The sequence below is a fragment of the Rattus norvegicus genome, chromosome 14, assembly GCF_036323735.1.
Source record: "Rattus norvegicus strain BN/NHsdMcwi chromosome 14, GRCr8, whole genome shotgun sequence".
Classification (NCBI taxonomy): domain Eukaryota; kingdom Metazoa; phylum Chordata; class Mammalia; order Rodentia; family Muridae; genus Rattus; species Rattus norvegicus.
This window is the reverse complement of record NC_086032.1, coordinates 101,866,229-101,886,089: the sequence shown is the minus strand read 5'-3', so window position 1 is coordinate 101,886,089 and position 19,861 is coordinate 101,866,229. Positions and strand designations below refer to the sequence as shown.

Genomic DNA, 19,861 nt, shown 5'->3' with positions numbered 1-19,861 from the left:
AAAGAATGGGGTATGTGCAACCACTGTGTGATATTCATGTATGAAACTGGCAAAAAATAAATTTAAAAACAGAGAATAAAGCTCCAAGTGAAAGAAAATGCTGGCTGTCTCTTAGGACATGGAAATTTAACTTATTAAGTCACTTAACTTAACTTGCAAAGTTACTTACTAGGGAAATTCTCCTCTATCAATCAATTCTATTTTTTTCTTGCCTTTCTAGCTCTCCAGAGTTGGTGTGTGTTTGGTTGTTTGTTTGTTTTTTTTCTGAAAACAAGCTACAGGTTATATTTGCAGCAAAGATAAGAACAGGGAGCTCATTCTACAAATAACATAAACACTGCTTCTAACTTAAACAAAGCATACAGAAGAGGAACGAACACTGAGCAAAGGGAAGCAAACCCACAAGACTTCCTAACCCTTTGTCCTCAGGTCCACATTTGGAGTAAATGTCTATTGCTACCGTTTACCTTTCAACGGGAAATAACTCAAGGAATGCTTTGCTGGAAGTTCCTAACCTTCATGTTTTAGGTCCATTGCATTTAAAACTGAGCTTTAAAAAAAAAAAAAAAGGCATGCTCAAAGACTCCCCCAAATTATTTAACTCTTAGGAGCAAAATTTCATCAGAAGCTGAGAAACATCCAATAGACGTCTTTACCTTTTAAATTTTTTCAGTTAAATTCTGTTATACCCTTTGCAATTTTCTGACAATGAGAAATCCTTTGCTATTCTTCATATGATGAAACCTGGTTTCAAAGGATCAGGCTGCCCTTTTCATCCCAATCAAAAACATTTGCCTGGTAAAATACATCTTAAGGACTGGTGTGAATTGTTTCCAAGATGAGAAACGTGAATAGTCAAACACTATTCAAATCAATGCATCAAAAAGAGTCAAGACGTTGCATTAACTGATGAAAGTTTTATTTAAATCTAAATTTTATTGAGCTTCCCTTCTGGCATTTTTAATGATTAACTCTTCTTCTTCTGGTTCAATATATATTTAAGATTTCTCTCCATCATGCCATTACAAGTGACAATTATATGAAATCATATAAGACAAACATTAGCCACTTCTTGGGGGCGGTACTTGATATCCAAATTCCAAAAGCCATCCTCCTGGCTTTGTAACCTAACTGGCATTCTTGAGGGCACTGTCATCCACAGTGTGGCAGGTGCTCCTGACAAGGGTTTACAGAAAGGATCCTGGAGATACAATGGTCAGTACCAGAGCTGGTTACAAGAGTAACTAAGTGTGTCATTTAACTTTTGTTTCCTTGTTTGTGCTTGAAATTAGAAAATAACTGAAACACTTAAATAAGCTTGTATTGGTTTAGCATAATCAAATTTTCAAATTTGTAACCCTGGGACAAAAGTTACTGAAGGCACTTGTTTCTGTTTACTTAAAGACAAAAGACATAGGCAGTGTCTAGAGTACACCTCCAGTGGTAAGGCTGTCACTTGCCTTTACAGGAGACACAAACTGACAATTTTCGATTGTCAAAATAGTAACATGAGGTCATAAGGACTATGACAAATCATTCCTTAAAGTATTTCTATTAATAATAGAAGCCTGCTGGAGGGTAATTGGGAAATATTAATACAGATTTACATTTGACATGTTGGAATATCCTAGGAAACTCTTCCACATGAGTCTAGTTGTAACATTTACACAGATGATCTCATAGCCTTAGCAAATTGCTTTAAAGGAACCGCCTCCTGGAGGAGACTGTGCTGGAGGAGATCGAAGCTCTCCTGATTGACAGTGCCTCCCACTGCATGCCTCCCACTGCATGCCTCCCACTGCATGCCTCCCACTGCATGCCTCTCGAAGGAACACGATTTAGAAGGAAAATGGTTTGATTCCTCTTATTTTGGTTTTGTGGTCATGAGACAGGGAATGAGAAAACATAAGACATTCTTAGAACAACACAACACAAAATATGCGTACACGTAGATCCTGAGATGTTACAGTGAACTTTAGGAACAGATCAACATGATCCAAGTGGTTTTGAAGACACCGCTATGGTGGGTAAACAGCCATTTTCCAGACTATTCCACATCATGCCAGGAACCCCTCTGTAGTCAAATGCGACAGCTAGTCATCCAGAGCTGGCGGCCAGTCAACATCTACAGACTAAGGGAGGAAGGCAAGCCGTTAACACAGAAACTCGGCAAGGATCTCTGGGACAGTTTTACCATAAAGTAAGGGGGTTACACTTGCTAAGAGCAGCAAAACTGGCGGCCCATTTCTGAACTGACAGAGACATGATCACTATTAGACCTCTCAACTCCTAAGAGAAGAAACTGAAAAACTAGAATGTCAGTTATGAGTGAAGTATAAACAAATTCAAAGCTGTGCAGCCACACTTCTCCTCAGAAGGAAACTGTTGCTTTGACATCCTTCATTCTACCATCCTCCTATTTAACATAGCAAAACTGTAGGGCCTTGTGCTGAGAAATGTGTCATTCGGAGACTCCATCGCTGGGCAAACACCACGGTGTACTTATTCAAACTATGGTATGATGTCACTAGGTGACACTCGGTGGGACCACTGTTGGCCAGAATGGCACATGGTTCAAGCAGCCTGTGACTAAATGTGAGACACATAAATTCAGAAAATCAGCAGAACCAGAAAAGTATCAATTATCTTCTCATCTTCTCATCCTCAAGCCAGATGTCACAGATGTGCCTGGAATCTTAGCACTTCAGAGACAGAGGCAGGAGGATGGGAAGTTCACAGCCTACCTGAGCTCTATCAGACCCTGTCCCATATCATCAAAGAACTAAATAAATCCAATTAGTCTCCACTGCTACTCACCCTCACTCCGCTCTGGTAGATAAAAGTTAGAGCAAGCAATCTCTTCCAGCCCACAGCCACATTCCAGACACACCAAAACACACAGACTCACATTCCGGGCAGGTTGAACACACCCTGTCTTAGTTTCTCTGTGGGGCCTTAAGAAAAGCCTTGCTGGATGCAGTGGTGAGCATCTGTCCTCTCAGCGCTGGGCAGTCCGAGTCAGGACAGATCAGCAGACGCTAGCCTCAGCCACGAGGCAAGTTCCAAGCCAGCCTGGGCCGAGTTAGGACCAAACAAAAGCAAAAGCTTTCTGTGGCTTACTGAGACACGCGGTCACTAGCCCATGGGTCACTTCATGCTCCAGATCCCCTAACAGCAGAAAAGCCAGAGAACCACTGCACAGGTCTACCCAGCACAAAGCTTTCATAAATTCCAACACGTGTATGTATGTGTGTGTGAGTGTATGCATGCTCATGCATACACACGTGCCCCTGCTACGACACATGATGACGTGAGAGTGGGGTCTCTGCTTCTACCGTGTGGTTCCCAGGGACTGAATTTAACGGAACCTAGGCAGCAACTGCCATTACTGAGATGAGCCCAGCCCCAAAATCATCCATCCAACCCAATATTTGAGAGGGGCTATCTCTAAATTGCCCAGGCTGTCCTGGAATTGTGTAGACCAGGATGGTCTTCACACACACACACACACACACACACACACACACACACACACACACACAAATGTAACCCTAGCATTCGGAAGGATGTGTGAGGCACAGTTACAACTTTATTTCCTTGTTTTCTTTAGGGTTTTAACCTGACGCCATAGGTAAATTAGTAAACGACAGGACCTGATACCAACTAGTAAATTAGCTATATAATCCATAAGTATCTCAAATGGGATCCTGGTTTGTGGTTTGTTTTAATAAGAATTCCAAAGATAATTCCTTCCAGTATCGGGCTGGAGAAATGCTCAGTGGTTAAGAGTTATCAGCTGCTCTTTCTCAGTACCTACGTCCCATTCTCAGCACCCACGTGGTGGCTCGTGACCGACCATCTGTAACTCTGGTTCTAGGGGACCCAGCACCTCCTTCTCAATTCTGGGAGCACCAGGCACAGACACATGCAGACAAAATACTCACAGACAAAAAAAAAAAATAAGTCTAATACACAAAACACCCTTCATATAAAAATACCTATGGAGACAGGTTTACTGTCAGAAGACCTAATGGCTGAGTGTGGCTTTCAGATGTGCATCCCCCAGAAAGTACTTTACCTCCACATCTAGCTCAACAATGTCTGCAGTCACGTTCATCAGAGAGCCAATGTTTGGCTTGGTTCTCCCGAAGTCTCCGTGTACAAATTCTTTAATGTAACTGGGTCTCTTTAAGGAAAAGACTACGCGGTACTGCTTTGGCAAGTAGAAGGGAAAAATAAATAGAATTTAAAAATGTTATGAGAGGCCATTTCTAAACTCTGACTTGAGATGTGTATCTTAAAAAACAAGCTCTGGCAACCTGGTTCCCAAGCAGCCTGATGCCAGCACACAGCCAGGCCTGCTTACATCAAGCCTACCAAAGGCTCTGACTTGAGTCAGGGGTCGTGCAGCCCAGACTACAGAACTTGACTTCAATCCTCTCTCCCACTTTCCAAGTGAGGGATTGGAAACACTGGTGACCCGAAAACCCCTATCCCCCAACCTCAGCCCAGGTTTTTGTTTTTCTAATTAGCTCATCCTAAAATTCAAAGGTTTGGGTATACATTAAATCAGCTATATAATTGGATATTTTTGTTTGTTTTTGAAACAGCATCTCACTGTGTAGACCCGGCCTGAAGCTCTCTATGTAGACCAGGCTGGCCTCAACCTCACAGAGATCTGCCTGCGTCTCTCTCCTGGTGCTGGGATTAAAGGCATGCACCACAAAGAACTAATGCTTACCATGATTATGATGATGGTGATGATGCACGTGTGCCTTGTGAGTGCATGGCACACACATATGGGTGATGCTGGAAGCCAGAGAAGTGAGTGGGAGCCCCACCCCAAGCTGGAGTTACAGGCAGGGTTTGCTTGCTTCTTTGTTTCTTTCTGTGCTTACACCTCTAGGTGTTCTGCTTGGACCCACTGAGTGGAGTGCGCGAGGACCCGTGCCTCAGAGCTGGCTGAATTCTTCTGGGGGCTGGCTTTAGCAACTTTGCTTTCTCCACACAGGTCTTACATTCTGAAGGCAATGGCTAAAGCTGGAACTTGTTATTAAGATTAGCAGTCTACAGGACTCTACTGTGGCCCTAACTTTAGCTGAAAAATACACCTTTTCTCCATTGCTCACTAAAAACCAGACAGGCAGCACTGGTAAACCCACAATGGAGTAGAAGGCAGCCAGGAGTGTGCACAGGGAGGGAATGGCCGCAGCCTCCAGGGAGCTAAGGAGGAGCAGCACAGGCCTTCTCACTGCTCCACTGTATGTGTGACTCAGACAGTTACCTAGGACCTCCTTTTTCCTTAATTCAGAATTCTCTTCAACCATTCTTTTTCTCTGGTTTTCTTCAGAGAAAGCTAGTAATAATAGTAGTAGTAGTAGTAGTAGTAGTAGTAGTAGTAGTAGTAATAATAATAATAATAATAATAATAATAATAATAATAATAAAAAGCAGCAGCCAAAAAGCCCCAGAAGAAGCAGTTGAAAGGTCTGGACCTTGTTCATGCTGGCGGGGTGGACGGAGGGCAAGCAGGCCTGGCTCTGAGCCACACACGACCAACGGTTGAATGAGTGAGGTACTATAGTTGTGCCAGTTTTTCTGAGCTAATGTATTAAGTACATGCATGTGGCTGTTTCCAAATATTTCTTGACACTCTTGAAAAGGTATTAGTCTTTCCTCTAGGTATGTAAAGCTAAAGACAGCACTCGCTTTACTTTGGTTTAGAATCTGAGGTAGGTTGTGACGCTCATGGTAGGGTATGCACTTACTGTGAATGAGCCCTGGGTTCGTCCCCATACCAAAGTGAAAATAAATCTGGACATGTGGTTTCTTTGAATTCCAAATGTGCTCCAGACAATAAAGGTAAAGCAAGCTGCTCACTAGAGTCTACACAAACCACCCCGGATCCAAACTACACGGCTTAAAAGCGATTTGGAGTACATAGGCTCTACCTCCAGCCCAGCGGGGTCAGTCCAGGCCACTCGGGGGTAATACAAAGGAGGAGGGAAGGGGTGTGTGAGAAGGAGAGGCATGTGCTTGTAGCAGTAAAGAGGGGAGAGCGAGCTTCTGGCTACTCGCCTCACTCCTCCCACTCTGAGAGGTTTGTGCTGTACACAGGACTGGCATTACCTTCATACCAGTTAGAAGAAATTTATCATTTCATGCGACTAGATCTGGGTCTCTGGATTTCTCTCTCCCTCTCCCTCTCTCTTTCACACTCTTCCCCCCCTCTCTCTGACACACACACACACACACACACACACACACACACACACAGGCACGGTGAGACATGCCTGTTATCCTGGCACTTAGAAGGCAGAGGCAGAAGCTCAGAATCTTGAGGCCAGGAAAAGCCTAGTATTCAGATGTAGTCTTGTAAGAAAGTAACTATTGAACTAAGCCTAGAACACTGACATTCTCCAATTAAAACCTCAGTTCTGACCCCAATGACACGAGTCAGAGTAGCTTATACACAAACACGAGCTTTAGCACGTAGATATTTAGCACTCTAAGTTCCCATCTTTTCTACTTAAAACATAGTCAAATGTTGAAATGCTAACGCAAATATATTGTTGCTTAAGTAAGCAACATGTAGTGCTTCTTTTCCTTTTTCACGAAAGGCCAGTATATTAGCTACAATCAGTATGTGCAGAAGCACTGGAGACAGCCACGTGTCTGTCTGATTCCTGCTGTCTTCCTGGGAAGCGGAAACAGAGAATTGCTTAAGTTTCTCTAATGAGCCTGCCCAGGCAACACCATGAGAGCTTGTCTCAACTTTAAACAAAGTAAAATGCCACAGTTTCCTTCTACCACCTGTCTAACCAGTTGGGCAAACACTGGAACACTTAGGGGACCAAACAGAGTTACATGTGACTTGTAAAACATGTAAGGACAGCAAATGAATCAAAAGTACTTCCTGAATATATCATATGTTCTACAACGGTAAGACACTGCAACACAAGTGTGGACTCCAAAGTTGACATTGAACTGACAGATACCTCACAGTTTAAAACTTTGCTTTGAAACATAAATAGGAAGACAGGCATCAAACGAAGGAAGTGTTGATTCTACTCCAAAATACTGAATACACTCAAGTTCTTTTCAAAATATCCCAGAGCACCTGAGGCGCCGCGGGCCTGTAATCCCAGCACTTGGGAGGATCAGGAGTTCACAGTCAGCCTGGAGTACATGAGGTCTGGGGTATATAAGAACACATTTCAAATGAACAAGCGACACCCACCCACCCACCCCCCGCACCCAATCAGTAGCCCCTTATTTCTAGGCCCCTGCGGGGCGGAGGATACGTCCCTGCCTGGGTCTTCAGATGCAGACGAAAATGGTGCTCATCCAGGTAGTGTGTCTTCATAGAGTGAATGGCCCGTGTTCTCACAGCCAGAGGCCTGCGGTGAAGGACCCGCAGAGGTGTTTTCTGGTCAATCTTCAAGTCCTAGAGGAGGACACAGAGCAATCGGAGTCAGAGGCAGCCTCACAGCAAGGCCTCAGTGCTGCCTTGGCCTCCCGTGGTTCAGCACAGGAGTTCCCAGCATTGTCGGGTAGGTGGGGAGGCTAACGTCGGAACCAGCTACACCTCCCAAGCTCTAACTCGTGGGACTTCACAGAGCCTAGTCCCAGCTACTCCTTTCTGAACATCACTACTACCCATACATAAGAGGGGGCTCGGAAGGGAGACATCCCGAGGGCTCCCTGCCTTGAAACGCAAGGAATCAGTCAGGATTCTGGCGCAGGACTTTGCTAGAGGATAACACTGTTACCTTGGTCTCTTAATGCTACTAAGTGAGGACTGGAAGAGAAGTGGCAGGGGGACGGTGGGACCTGAGTGTCACTTGTGTGTACGGGAAGTGGGCACATCTTACAGACAGTATACTCCTATTTGGGGGTATCTGGAAAGGAGCATCAGTGTTTATCAAAATGGTTCCGTTAAGTAAGCGTGACTGAGTCTGTACAGTGACTCACACTCCTCCAGTATTTCTTAGCCCAGACTTACAAACATAATGTCCGCTGATATTTTAGCAATTCAGATGTTTCTCGGAGATACAGGCTGCTTTTTTCTTATAATTATGTCCAATTAGAGATTTCCCCTCATGTTGTAAATTAAGAAACAGGGATTCATACTATAAAAGGTCAACTACTTCAAGCTTTTAAAAATAGATTTTAGGCAAACCAGAAAAGTCAGTTCTTAAGAACTCTGAATTCTGTCTTGCTGGAACAGCTCCTCCTGATTTGCATTACTGTGAGCGGCCGCTGCTCTGCTCAGAAAGGAGTCTGCATTCCCTTCCAGACGCTAGGCCAAGAGCAGGTTCCAACAAAGACCACACTCAGAGGGCATGTGGATCTGGAAAAGCAGTCAACAGCCCCTCCCCACTGTGATTCTATAATTCTTATGAGATGGGTTGTCTAGGAGGCTTGACTTTTCTCTAGTAAAAAGGCAACTCTGCTCAAGACTGAGCTGAGAGCACTCACAGGATGGACACAGGGATGTGCAGAAAGCAGACACAGCTGTCCTTTAAGTTAGCAACTACTGTTGGGCATGGCAGCACATCCTTTAATCCCAGCACTCTGGAGGTAGAGACAGATGGATGGATCTCTGTGAGTTTCACGCCAACCTGGTCTATATTATGAGAGCCAGAGCTGCATAGTGAGTCCCTGTTTAAAAATAACTAACAAAACATTATAATAAGTAAGTAAATATCTAGTGAGAGCTCCTCTCCCTGCTTCTGTTACTCCCGTGTCAGGACTGACACACACTGACCACCAGAGCCAATCCAGACACAGCACTCATCAGCTTCAGGCCATGTGTCCTTTTAGATCTGCCTTTCAGACCACAAAAGGAAACCATTACACCCACTCTTAGCACTGGTCACATACAAACACACACACACACACACACACACACACACACACACACACCACACACACACTCAAACCACACACACACACACACACACACCCCACACACACCCCACACACACACCACACACACAGACCACACACACACACACACACCACACACACAACACACACACAAACCACACACACATACACACACAAACCACACACATACACACCACACACACACAGACCACACACACACAGACCCCACACACACACACACGCACACCACACACACACACACCACACACACACACACCACACACACACACACACACCACACACACACACACACATTCTTTCTCAGAAGCTGCTCTTGAGGAGGAGACAGCAGTGGACCTACAGTGCTGCTTTTCTCAGAATAGAGAACTCACTCAGCTTTATCGTTACAGCAGTGGGAATTTTATAAAAATATAAAAGTGTTACTAGAAACCACCCAGGCCCAGGAGTGTGCCTGGGAGTGGCCTCTGACTTCTGTCTCTCTATAAAATCACCTTTCTCTGTTAATTTCCTGCCCAGATAACCCCCATATGCTGGTGTGGTTTTGTTTCTGCTGGGAATCACACCCAGGGCCTTGCACCAGGCAGGCCCTGTCACTAAGCTGCAGCCCCAGCCCTTGAGTCTGTTTTTACTGGATTTATTTTTCACTGAACCTCAATGCCAGCCCCTAAACTTATTGTTTGCAATGACATTTTTTATCAGCATTTTAAATGATTCCTATATCTACGTTTGCAATGACATTTTTTATCGGCATTTTAAATGATTCCTATATCTATGTTTTTTTGGCAGGTTTTTGGTTTGTTTGCTTGCTTGTTTTTTTAAATAGACAGGAACTCACTCTAGACCAGGCTGGCTCTGAACTCAGAGATCCATCTGCCTCTGCTTCCCGAGTGCTGGGATTAAAGGTGTGCACCATTACACCTAGCTGATTTGTAAGTGTGAAGGATTATGTGGTTCACAGGGTTTCTGGATCTGTCTGCACTGTATCCTCTCGTCTGTGGCTGGAGATGTGGCTTTGGTGCAGTGTGTGTGGTGCCCCGGGTGCAACCTCTAGCGCGGTGTAAAAAGCAGGTCTGGCGACACAGTCCTATAACCCAGCACTCAGGTGGATCAGGAAGATGAGAAGGGCAACATGACCCTTGTCACATAGTGAGGTCAGTCTGGACTATATAATAACCCCATTTAAACCTCGACATCATCAACTAAAACCTCAATTAAAACAAAAACAAAACAGAGAAACAAAAACCCAATGTTTTTAAGTTTTTTTTTCTTTTTTTTTTTTTTTTTCGGAGCTGGGGACCGAACCCAGAGCCTTGCGCTCGCTAGGCAAGCGCTCTACCGCTGAGCTAAATCCCCAACCCAACCCAATGTTTTTAAAGGCCCTAGACAGCAGGGCCAAGTACAACGCCTGCAAAGGGCGGCCATCTCTTGGTGGACAAGCAATGTGGGCTTTCCCTTCAGCTCCCACGGCCTTGCTTTGTCTGGATGAACTCTAGCCCAGGTTAAGAGCAAGCTCGCCCTGCTCCTGCTGCTAACAGCTGTGAGAAGCGTGTTGAGCCCAGCACAGGCTCACTCAGGGTGTGGCCTGTTCCCTCAGTCTCTGCAGCCCTGCTTGTCCTGAACTCACGCCCTTTATGTGCTGTGTCACTTCATCCAGCCAACACCATCTTCTTCCAGTTTGGTGCTGTTGAGTCAGGAAGGCCCCTTTCCTGCACAACCTTACACAGGAGCCATGCCCCTCAGAAAGGGTACGCTGGGCACACAGAGGCTTCTGAGACTTCGTCCACCTCTGCTGTCAATCTGTCCTGCTGTCAATCTGTTCTGCTGCCAATCTGCTCTGCTGCCAATCTGCAGCTCCTCCCCACCCACTCGTCATGGCTCCACTGGCTGAAGGGAAGAACATGAAGTCATGCACTACTGTGTCCTAGAGGTGGAGCTGCACTACAAACCACGCTGGGTCACCCCGGGTTGCTCCTTTTCCACCATCTGCTCCGATCCTTCACCCATTTCTCTCTAACCTACTGGGTGCCTTACTCTCCGTAACTAATGATAAATCCTATTTTTGGAAACTTTTGCCATATTGTTTTCTCCATAGCCATCCGTGTGTGTGTGTGTGCACATGATATGGTTGGGTGTGCTGAAATCACAAGGCACATGCTCCCAGTACTTCCCCTAGCATCTAGGACAACGCTTTCCGTATGCTAATAACCATCACTTTAAACACTTTGGTTCTTTCCAATAGAGTCTCGCTGGATAGCCCATGCTGGCTTACACTTGTGATCTCAACCTTCTGAGCCACCACACCCAGCTCTACCCCGTGATTTAAAGATCTGGGTAGTAAAACTCCATTATACAGATAAACTGTGTGTGTGTGTGTGTGTGTGTGTGTGTGTGTGTGTGTGCACGTGCGCGTGCATGCGTGCGTGAATGTATGTGCGCATGTGTGTATAGTGTTATTTAGTAGGTCATCTAGACTGCTACAGAACACTGCCCATTTAAATAATATCAGATAATGTTGTGCTCATTTATGCTCCTTCAAACCTTGCACTGCAATTCTCATTCTCTGCCTTCCCCTTGGCTCACAGCCCCCTCCCCTATCCCACATGCACTCTCCACCTTACTCCTCTCAGACGGGCTCTCACTGAACCTGGAGCTAGGCTGGCAGTCAGCAAGTGTCAGCAATCCCCTGCCTCTGCCTCCCACAGCTCTGGGGTTTCAGCATGCATGGCCATGCCTGGCTTTAACACAGGAGCCAAGACCCAGTCTTGGGTTCCTGTACTTGCACAGGGAAGTACTCTTGGCCACGTGACCACCTTGCCCGTCCTTCACAGTGCCATGCTTCCAGAATGCTTCACACAGTTCCTGCATGTATTCATTCATATGTGATCTCAGGATCAAGATCTAGTAACATGCTTTGTTTATATTTAACTTTTATAGATAACCAAATATAATAGCATTACTGAGTATTTTCTAGGTAGTTGGTTATGGGGTAATGGACCATGAGAGAAGGCTTGGTAAGGCTGAGCTAAGGTTGGAAGCCCCAGAGACCCTGAAGGGACTATAGGAGCTTTGCCTGCTCCTGCAACCAGACCCCTGTCACGTAGCTGCAGTCCCCCACAGGCCTGCCCCCCATAGAGAGGTCTGTGGCCATCAGTCACGTAGAGGCAGCACCCCAAGCCCTCCCACATGTAGACCAAGCCAATAGGAAGCACCTACTGTCAGACCCTGACCCACCCCAAATCCAGAAGGAATAAAGGTGTGTGATAATTACTCCACCTTCTGAGAGCTTCTGTCCTAAGAGCTATTAACACCTCTGCCAGGGAAGAGACCTGCTCACCTGAAATGCTACCAGACGCTCACACCCCTAGCTGGCCAGTCAGCCTCCTGCCGGCTCAGAAACGCTTTGTGTAAGTGAACTAATTTAATTTTTCTAAACTAATTTTACAGATGAAAGCATAAAGAGGTTAAGGAATTTGTCCAAAGTTGCACAATTTGTTCTAAGAGTTGACCCTAGCGTCTGTCTTCAGAGTCAGCAACACTGACTGCAAGCGTTAGACCACCGTCCATCCAATCACTGGGCCAGGGAGTGGGAAGCCAGGATTTGATTGCAGGTCACACCAACCTGAAAGCCTGGGCTCTACGGTGTGCTGGGAATAAACTAGAAGACGATGAGCTTTTCATAGGCAGAGGAGAAAAGCAAGCAAAGAGCTGCATGCTGTACCTTTAAGTCATCCAGGAACCCAATGTCCTTCTTCTGTATGGCTCTATTCGTCCATATCAAGGCACTGTAGGTCTTAGTCTTTTCTTCTTCGCCTTCCTTCATATGCCCAATTGCCTCTCTAAACAGAAACAGCAAAGGAACTTTTGTGTCAACACATAAAATACACACAGACCTTGTCCCAAATCTGTGTCCTTACAACAGCCTGGCTGAGGAATAACTTGCATGCACTTCCTCCACTAAAAGGACACTTCCTATGAATTTTACTGCTTCTGGGGATGTGCATCTAGCATAATCTAACCTATGACACTTCTGTTGCCCCCAGAAAGGCCCTCCATACCCATGACACTTTCTTCCCATTACGTTCCCCAAGACCTGAATACCTACTACCTGACTTTCTATCTTTACCATTTCCCTAAAAGTTTCTTGTCAGGCACAGTCACAGACTGCATGCCATCTGGTGACTGGACTCTGCATTTAACAGTGCTGTCAAGGTCAAGGAGCATCTGTAGGGCAGTATGAACCAGTACTCCATATCTCCATATCAACCAGCACCAAGTAAGTATGTAGGTTCCCTTTATCCCTGGGTTCTCTTTGCCTGCTGTCAACCTCAGACTAAAAGTTATTATGTTCAACAACTTAAAATGAGCTCTCTGTACCCAGATCCCCTGGGAAGAGAGCTGGATTCTCAGAAGTGCAGACAATCCTGAGAGCACAGGTGAGACCACCTCTTCTGCTCACATTCCTGGCCCAAGAGGAACAGGCCTGGAGCCCTCTGGACATAGGAACCCAGGAGCAGTCTGGGACAGGATCCTTATAGTTTCTGCCTACCCCAGAACTGACCCTGTGACACAGCTCTCTGTACCCAGATCCTGCTGGGAGAAAGCAGGTCTCCAGGAATGCTAGCTGACACATGGGCTTACAGGAAGGTCAAGCCACTGTGAGAGACAGCAAGACCAGCCAACACAGGAGATAAGCAGATGGCGAGAGGCAAGGGCAAGAACCTAAGCAACAGAAACCAAGGCCACTTGGCATCATCAGAGCCCAGATCCTCCACCACAGCAAGTCCTGGACACCCCAGCACACTGGAAAAGCAAGATTTGGATTTAAAAATCACAACTCATAATGATGTTAAAGGACTTTAAGCAGAACATATATAACTCCCTTAAAGAAATATATGACAACACAGGTAAACAGGAAGGAGCCCTTAAAGAGGAAACACAAAAATCCCCTAAAGAATTACAGGAAAACACAGGAGAAGGAATTGAGCAAAATCATCCAGGATCTAAAAATGGAAAGAGAAACAATAAAGAAATCAGAAAGGGAGACAACCCTGGAGATAGAAAACCTAAGAAAGGGGCTGGGGATTTAGCTCAGTGGTAGAGCGCTTGCCTAGCAAGCACAAGGCCCTGGGTTCGGTTCCCAGCTCCAAAAAAAAAAAAAAAAAAAAAAAAGAAAGAAAGAAAGAAAAAAAAACCTAGGAAAGGGATAAGAAGTCATAGACACAAGCATCACCAACAGAATACAAGAAATAGAAGAAAGAATGTCAGGGGCAGAGGATACCATAGAAAACAAAGACACATGATGTGAAACACAAGAAGCTCCTAACCTAAACCATCCAGGAATCCAGGACACAATGAGAAGACCAACCCTAAGGATGAAAGGGATAGAAGAGAGTGAAGACTCCCAAATTAAAGGGCCAGTTAATATCTTCACCAAAATTATAGAAGAAAACTTCCCTAACCTAAAGAAAGAGATGCCCCTAAACATACAAGAAGTCTACAGAACTCCAAATAGATTGGACCAGAAAAAGAAATTCCTCCTGTCACATAATAGTCAAAATACCAATGCACAAAACAGAAAAGAATATTAAAAGCAGTAAGGGGAAAAGGTCACGTAACATATAAAGGCAGATCTATCAGAATTACACCAGGCTTCTCACCAGAGACTAGAAAGCCAGAAGATCCTGGGCAGACATCATATAGACCCTAAGAGAACACAAATGCCAGCCCAGGCTACTATATCCAGCAAAACTCTCTCAATTAACATAGAGAAACCAAGATATTCCATGACAAAACCAAATTTACACAGTATCTTTCTACAAATCCAGCCCTACAAAGGATAATAGATGGAAAACTCCAACACAAGGAGGGAAACTACACCCCAGAAAAAGCAAGAAAGTAATCTTCTTGCAACAAACCCAAAAGAAGAGAGAGACACAAACATAATTCCACCTCTAACAACAAAAATAACAGGAAACAACAATCACTATTCCTTAATATCTCTTAACATCAATGGACTCAGTTCCCCAATAAAAAGACATAGACTAACAGACTGGATAAGTAAAGAGGACCCAGCATTTTGCTGCCTACAGAAAAAACATCTCAGAGACAAAGACAGACACTACCTCAAAGTAAAAGGCTGGAAAACAACTTTCCAAGCAAATGGTCTGAAGAAACAAGCTGTAGTAGCCATTCTAACATCGAATAAAATCGATTTTCAACCAAAAGTTATCAAAAAAGGTAAGGAAGGACACTTCATATTCATCAAAGGAAAAATCCACAAAGATGAACTGTCAATCCTGAATATCTAAGCTCCAAATGCAAGGGCAACTATATTCATAAAAGAAACCTTACTAAAGCTCAAAGCACACATTGCACCTCACACAATAATAGTAGGAGATTTCAACACCCCACTCTCATCAATGGACAGATCATGGAAACAGAAACTAAACAGAGACGTAGAGAAACTAATGAAAGTTATGATCGTAATGGAATTGAATGGGTATCTACAGAACATTTCATCCTAAAACAAAAGAATATACCTTCTTCTAGCACCTCATGGTAACTTCTCCAAAAGTGACCATATAATCAGTCACAAAACAGGCCTCAACAGATACAAGAAGATAGAAATAATCCCATGAATCCTATCAGATCACCACAGACTAAGGCTGGTCTTCAATAACAAGAAAAATGACAGAAAACCCACATATACGTGGAAGTTGAACAACACTCTACTCAATGATAACTTGGTCAAGGAAGAAATAAAGAAAGAAATTAAAGACTTCTTAGAATTTAATGACAATGAAGGCACAGCATACTCAAACTTATGGGACACAATGAAAGTTGTGCTAAGAGGAAATATCATAGCTCTGAGAGCCTGCAAAAGAAACAGGAGAATGAACACATCAGCAGCTTGACAGCACACCTAAAAGGTCAAGAACAAAAAGAAGCAAATACACCCAAGAGGAGTAGAAGGCAGGAAATAAACTCAGGGCTGAAATCAGCCAAGTAGAAACAAAAAGAACTATACAAAGAATAAACAAAAACAGGAGCTGGTTCTTTGAGAAAATCAACAAGATAGATAAACCCTTAGCCAGACTAACCAGAAGGCACAGAGAGTATCCAAATGAACAAAATCAGAAATGAAAAGGGAGACATAATTACAGAAACTGAGGAAATTAAAAAAAAATCATCAAATCCTACTATAAAGGCCTATACTCAACAAAACTGGAAAACTGGACAATTTTCTAGACAAATACCAGGTATCAAAGTGAAATCAGGATCAGATAAACCATCTAAACAGCCCCATAACTCCTAAAGAAATAGCAGTTATTAAAAATCTCCCAACCAAAAAAAGCCCAGGACCAGATGGGTTTAGTGTAGAATTCTATCAGACCTTCATAGAAGACCTTGTACCAATACTGCCCAAACTCTTCCACAAAATAGAAACAGACGGAGCACTACCAAATTCCTTCTATGAAGTCAAAGTTACACTTACACCTGAACCACACAAAGACCCAACAAAGAAAGAGAACTTCAGACCAATTTCCCTTATGAATATCGATGCAAAAATACTCGATATAATTCTCACAAATGGAATCCAAGAACACACCAAAACAATCATTCATCATCATCAAGTAGGCTTCATCCCAGGGATGCAGAAATGGTTCCAATATACAAAAATACAACAATGTAATCCACTATATAAACAAACTCAAAGAAAAAAAACAAATGATCATCTCATTAGATGCTGAGAAAGCGTTTGACAAAATTCAACACCCCTTCATGATAAAAGTCCTGGAAAGAATAGGAATTCAAGGCCCATACCTAAACATAGTAAAAGCCATATACAGCAAACCAGTCCCTAACATTAAACTTAATGGAGAGAAACTTGAAGCAATCCCACTAAAATCAGGGACTAGACAAGGCTGCCCACTCTCTCCCTAACTATTCAATACAGTACCTGAATTCCTAGCCAGAGCAATCAGACAACAAAAGGAGGTCAAAGGGAAGAAATCAAAACATCACTATTTTCAGATGATATGATAGTATACTTAAGAGACCCCAAAAATTCCACCAGAGAACTACTAAGCCTGATAAACAACTTCAGTTGGATATAAAGTGTCTGGATATAAAATTAACTAAAACAAATCAGTAGCCTTCCTCTACTCAAAGGATAAACAGGTTGAGAAAGATATTAGGGAAACGACAGCCTTCACAACAGTCACAAATAATATAAAATACTTCTAACAAAGCAAGTAGGACAAGTATACTTTGTATAACAAGAACTTCAAGTCTCCGAAGAAAGAAATCAAAGATCTCAGAAGATGGAAAGACCTCCCATGCTCATGAATCGGTAGGATTAATATTGTAAAAATGGCCATTTTGCCAAAATCAATCTACAGAATCAATGCAATCCCCATCAAAATTCCAACTCAATTCTTCATAGGTTTACAAAGAGCAATGTGCAAATTCATCTGGAATAACAAAAATCCCAGGATAGGAAAACTATCCTCAACAATAAAGAACTTCGGGGGACTCGCCATCCCTGACCTCAAGCAGTAGTACACTGCAATAGTGATGAAAACTGTATGTTTGCCACGTGAATGCCTGGTGTCCTGTGAGGCCAGAAAAGGGAGTCAGATCCCCTGGATCCAGGGGTACACGTGGCTGTGAGTCACTGTGTGCACTGGGAACTGAACCCAGGGGCTCTGTAAGGGCAGCAAGTGCTCTCTCTGCTTCTGACTTGTTACCAATTCTATTAGTCAATCCTTTTCATCACCTGTGTGCAGGACAACATACTATTCATAGATTCAGTGCTAGTTACAGTCGCAGGTGTTCACAGGAAGTCTTGGGATTTCTAAGGATCAGAAGGGATGACTTCACACTGTGGTTTTCTATAGTCAGACAAATAGTATCTACTACTACCTTTTTTGTTTTTTAACATAAGAGCATTATATAACCCAGGCTGGCCTCAAATTCACTACTTGCCCATGGATAGCCCTGAATTCTAACCTTCCTGCCCTGACCAAGCAGTTGGTAGAATTACAGGTCTGTATTACTACTGGCTACTTCTCTGCTTACAAAAACACTACTATAAACATCTGAGTGTGGTCTTTGATATATACTTTCATTTCTATTGTTGATGTGATATCTAGAAGTGGAACATCTAGGTCATACGGTCATTGTATGTTTGAGCTTACGAGAGACTGTCAAAGTGGTCGCACTTTCTTTCTTTTTTTTTTTTTTTTAATTCTTTTTTTCGGAGCTGGGAACCAAACCCAGGGCCTTGCGCTTGCTAGGCAAGTGGTCTACCACTGAGCTAAATCCCCAACCCCAAGTGGTCCCACTTTCAACCCCATTAACAACACACAAGGCATTCCTCTATGTCCTTGCCAGCAATTGATATTTTTCTGTTTTTGGTAACAGCCATTCTCCTGGGTGTGGCTGATTTGCACAGCCCTAGTGCAAGATGGTAGGCATTGTTTCATGTTTACTGACTACACATACATCCTCCTTTGAGAAAGGTCTGCTTAATCTCTTTCCCATTTAATTGGGTTGTCAGACTTTTGTTTTCCTTAATAGACTCTGTATGTAATTCCCTTTCACATACATGATCTTTGGAAAGTTTCCTTTTGAACTCACTCTAACACATCCATTCTTACCTGGTGACAAGCTGCAAGTCACGGACTTGGATTTTGTCAGATGATTTATTAATTTTCTGCAGTAGAGAAAGAACAGTTACCGGCTCAGTCCCGCTCAGGCACAGAGCTGACAAACACAGGCCTGGCATGGCCATGCAGCCCTCACCTGCTGCAGCTCCTTAATTTCTTGTGAAGTGAAGTGCACTCGATGAGGATTCAGCAGCTCAACCGCAAAGGGCCTTCCTAGCAGGCACGCCGGCGGGAAACAAAACCGCGTTCACAGAGTTACCATTTGGGCAAATGCAGGAGGTGTGAGAAACAGGCTGAGTTCCAGAGGACTGAGAGGTTAGAGCAATGTGGTGCCCTACATCTGGGGGACTGAAGGACACATGAGTGATGGGGCGTCTGGGCCCTGGAGCAAGGAGGCTGCTCAACCCCATGCAGGCAGTGAAAAGGACTGCGTCCCCAGAGGTCCTCACACAGGCTTGTGCCAACTACAAAACAAAACTTCAGTAGCCACTGACTAAGGTGGATACACTGATGGAACTAACATTGTCCAGAGAGCACTGCCCAGAGACACCAAGGTGAGGTCCATTCTCCCAGCCACTCTTCTAAGTGTGGATGGGTGGAGAGGGAGAGGGAGAGAGAGAGAGAGAGAGAGTCTTTGTTTGCTTCTGAGACAGGTTCTATCTGTATAGCTGTGGCAGTACTGGAACTCACTATGTAGGCCAGACTGACCTAGAACTCAAGAGATTTACCTGCCCTGTCTCACCAGTACATCACCATGCCCAACCCTGAGTTAGTCAGTCTCTGTCTCTCATGCGCGTGTGCACGCACGCACACACACACACACACACACACACACACACACACACACACACACACACTCTAAGACATGACTTCTCTAGGTAGCCCTGACTGTCCTCAAACTACATCTGCCTGCTTCTGCCTCCCAAGTCCCAAGTGCTGGGATTAAAAGTGTGTGCCTGAGAAGCTCTTAAATGGAATAACTAATAAACTTTGAGGGAAAGATTTCCTTCTTAAGGCACATACAGTCATCACAGCCTGCAGGCTTCCGGTAAGAAAGCCTCCAAGGAAATGACTGTCGTTTCAGACAAAGCCCATAGTCTGCAAAGGCAGCTGCATACTGCACAGGGCTCCCCATCTGCAGGATCCTGGCCCTCCCTTGGTTCTGAGCGGCTATAGTAGCAGGCAGGTTCTAACCAGGTTAGAACGCCATCTTACCATTTCCTAAAGTTCTCACATCTACATCTTCTCGTCCAGAGGATGAGAAATTAAAACCTGTA

General features: G+C 44.2%; 1 protein-coding gene across 5 annotated transcripts in view; it reads right to left on the bottom strand.

Moving 5' to 3' along the window:
• Positions 1-902: 902 nt before the first annotated feature.
• Pus10 (pseudouridine synthase 10) overlaps positions 903-19,861 on the bottom strand; it is a 62,663-nt gene continuing 43,704 nt past the window's right edge. The window contains exons 12-19 of one of the 5 annotated variants that reach the window (XM_063273271.1): positions 19,800-19,856; positions 18,721-18,797; positions 18,576-18,631; positions 12,632-12,749; positions 7,303-7,447; positions 4,946-4,947; positions 4,079-4,210; positions 903-2,132 (exon numbers count right to left, since the gene is read on the bottom strand). In XM_063273271.1, coding sequence (XP_063129341.1) covers positions 2,094-2,132; positions 4,079-4,210; positions 4,946-4,947; positions 7,303-7,447; positions 12,632-12,749; positions 18,576-18,631; positions 18,721-18,797; positions 19,800-19,856 — 626 coding nt within the window. In that variant the 3' untranslated portion in view covers positions 903-2,093. Of the gene's footprint in view, positions 4,211-4,945; positions 4,948-7,302; positions 7,448-12,631; positions 12,750-18,575; positions 18,632-18,720; positions 18,798-19,799; positions 19,857-19,861 lie in introns of those variants that run through there. The other 4 variants (NM_001401164.1, XM_008770428.4, XR_010057371.1 and 1 more) reach the window with 4 other exon arrangements.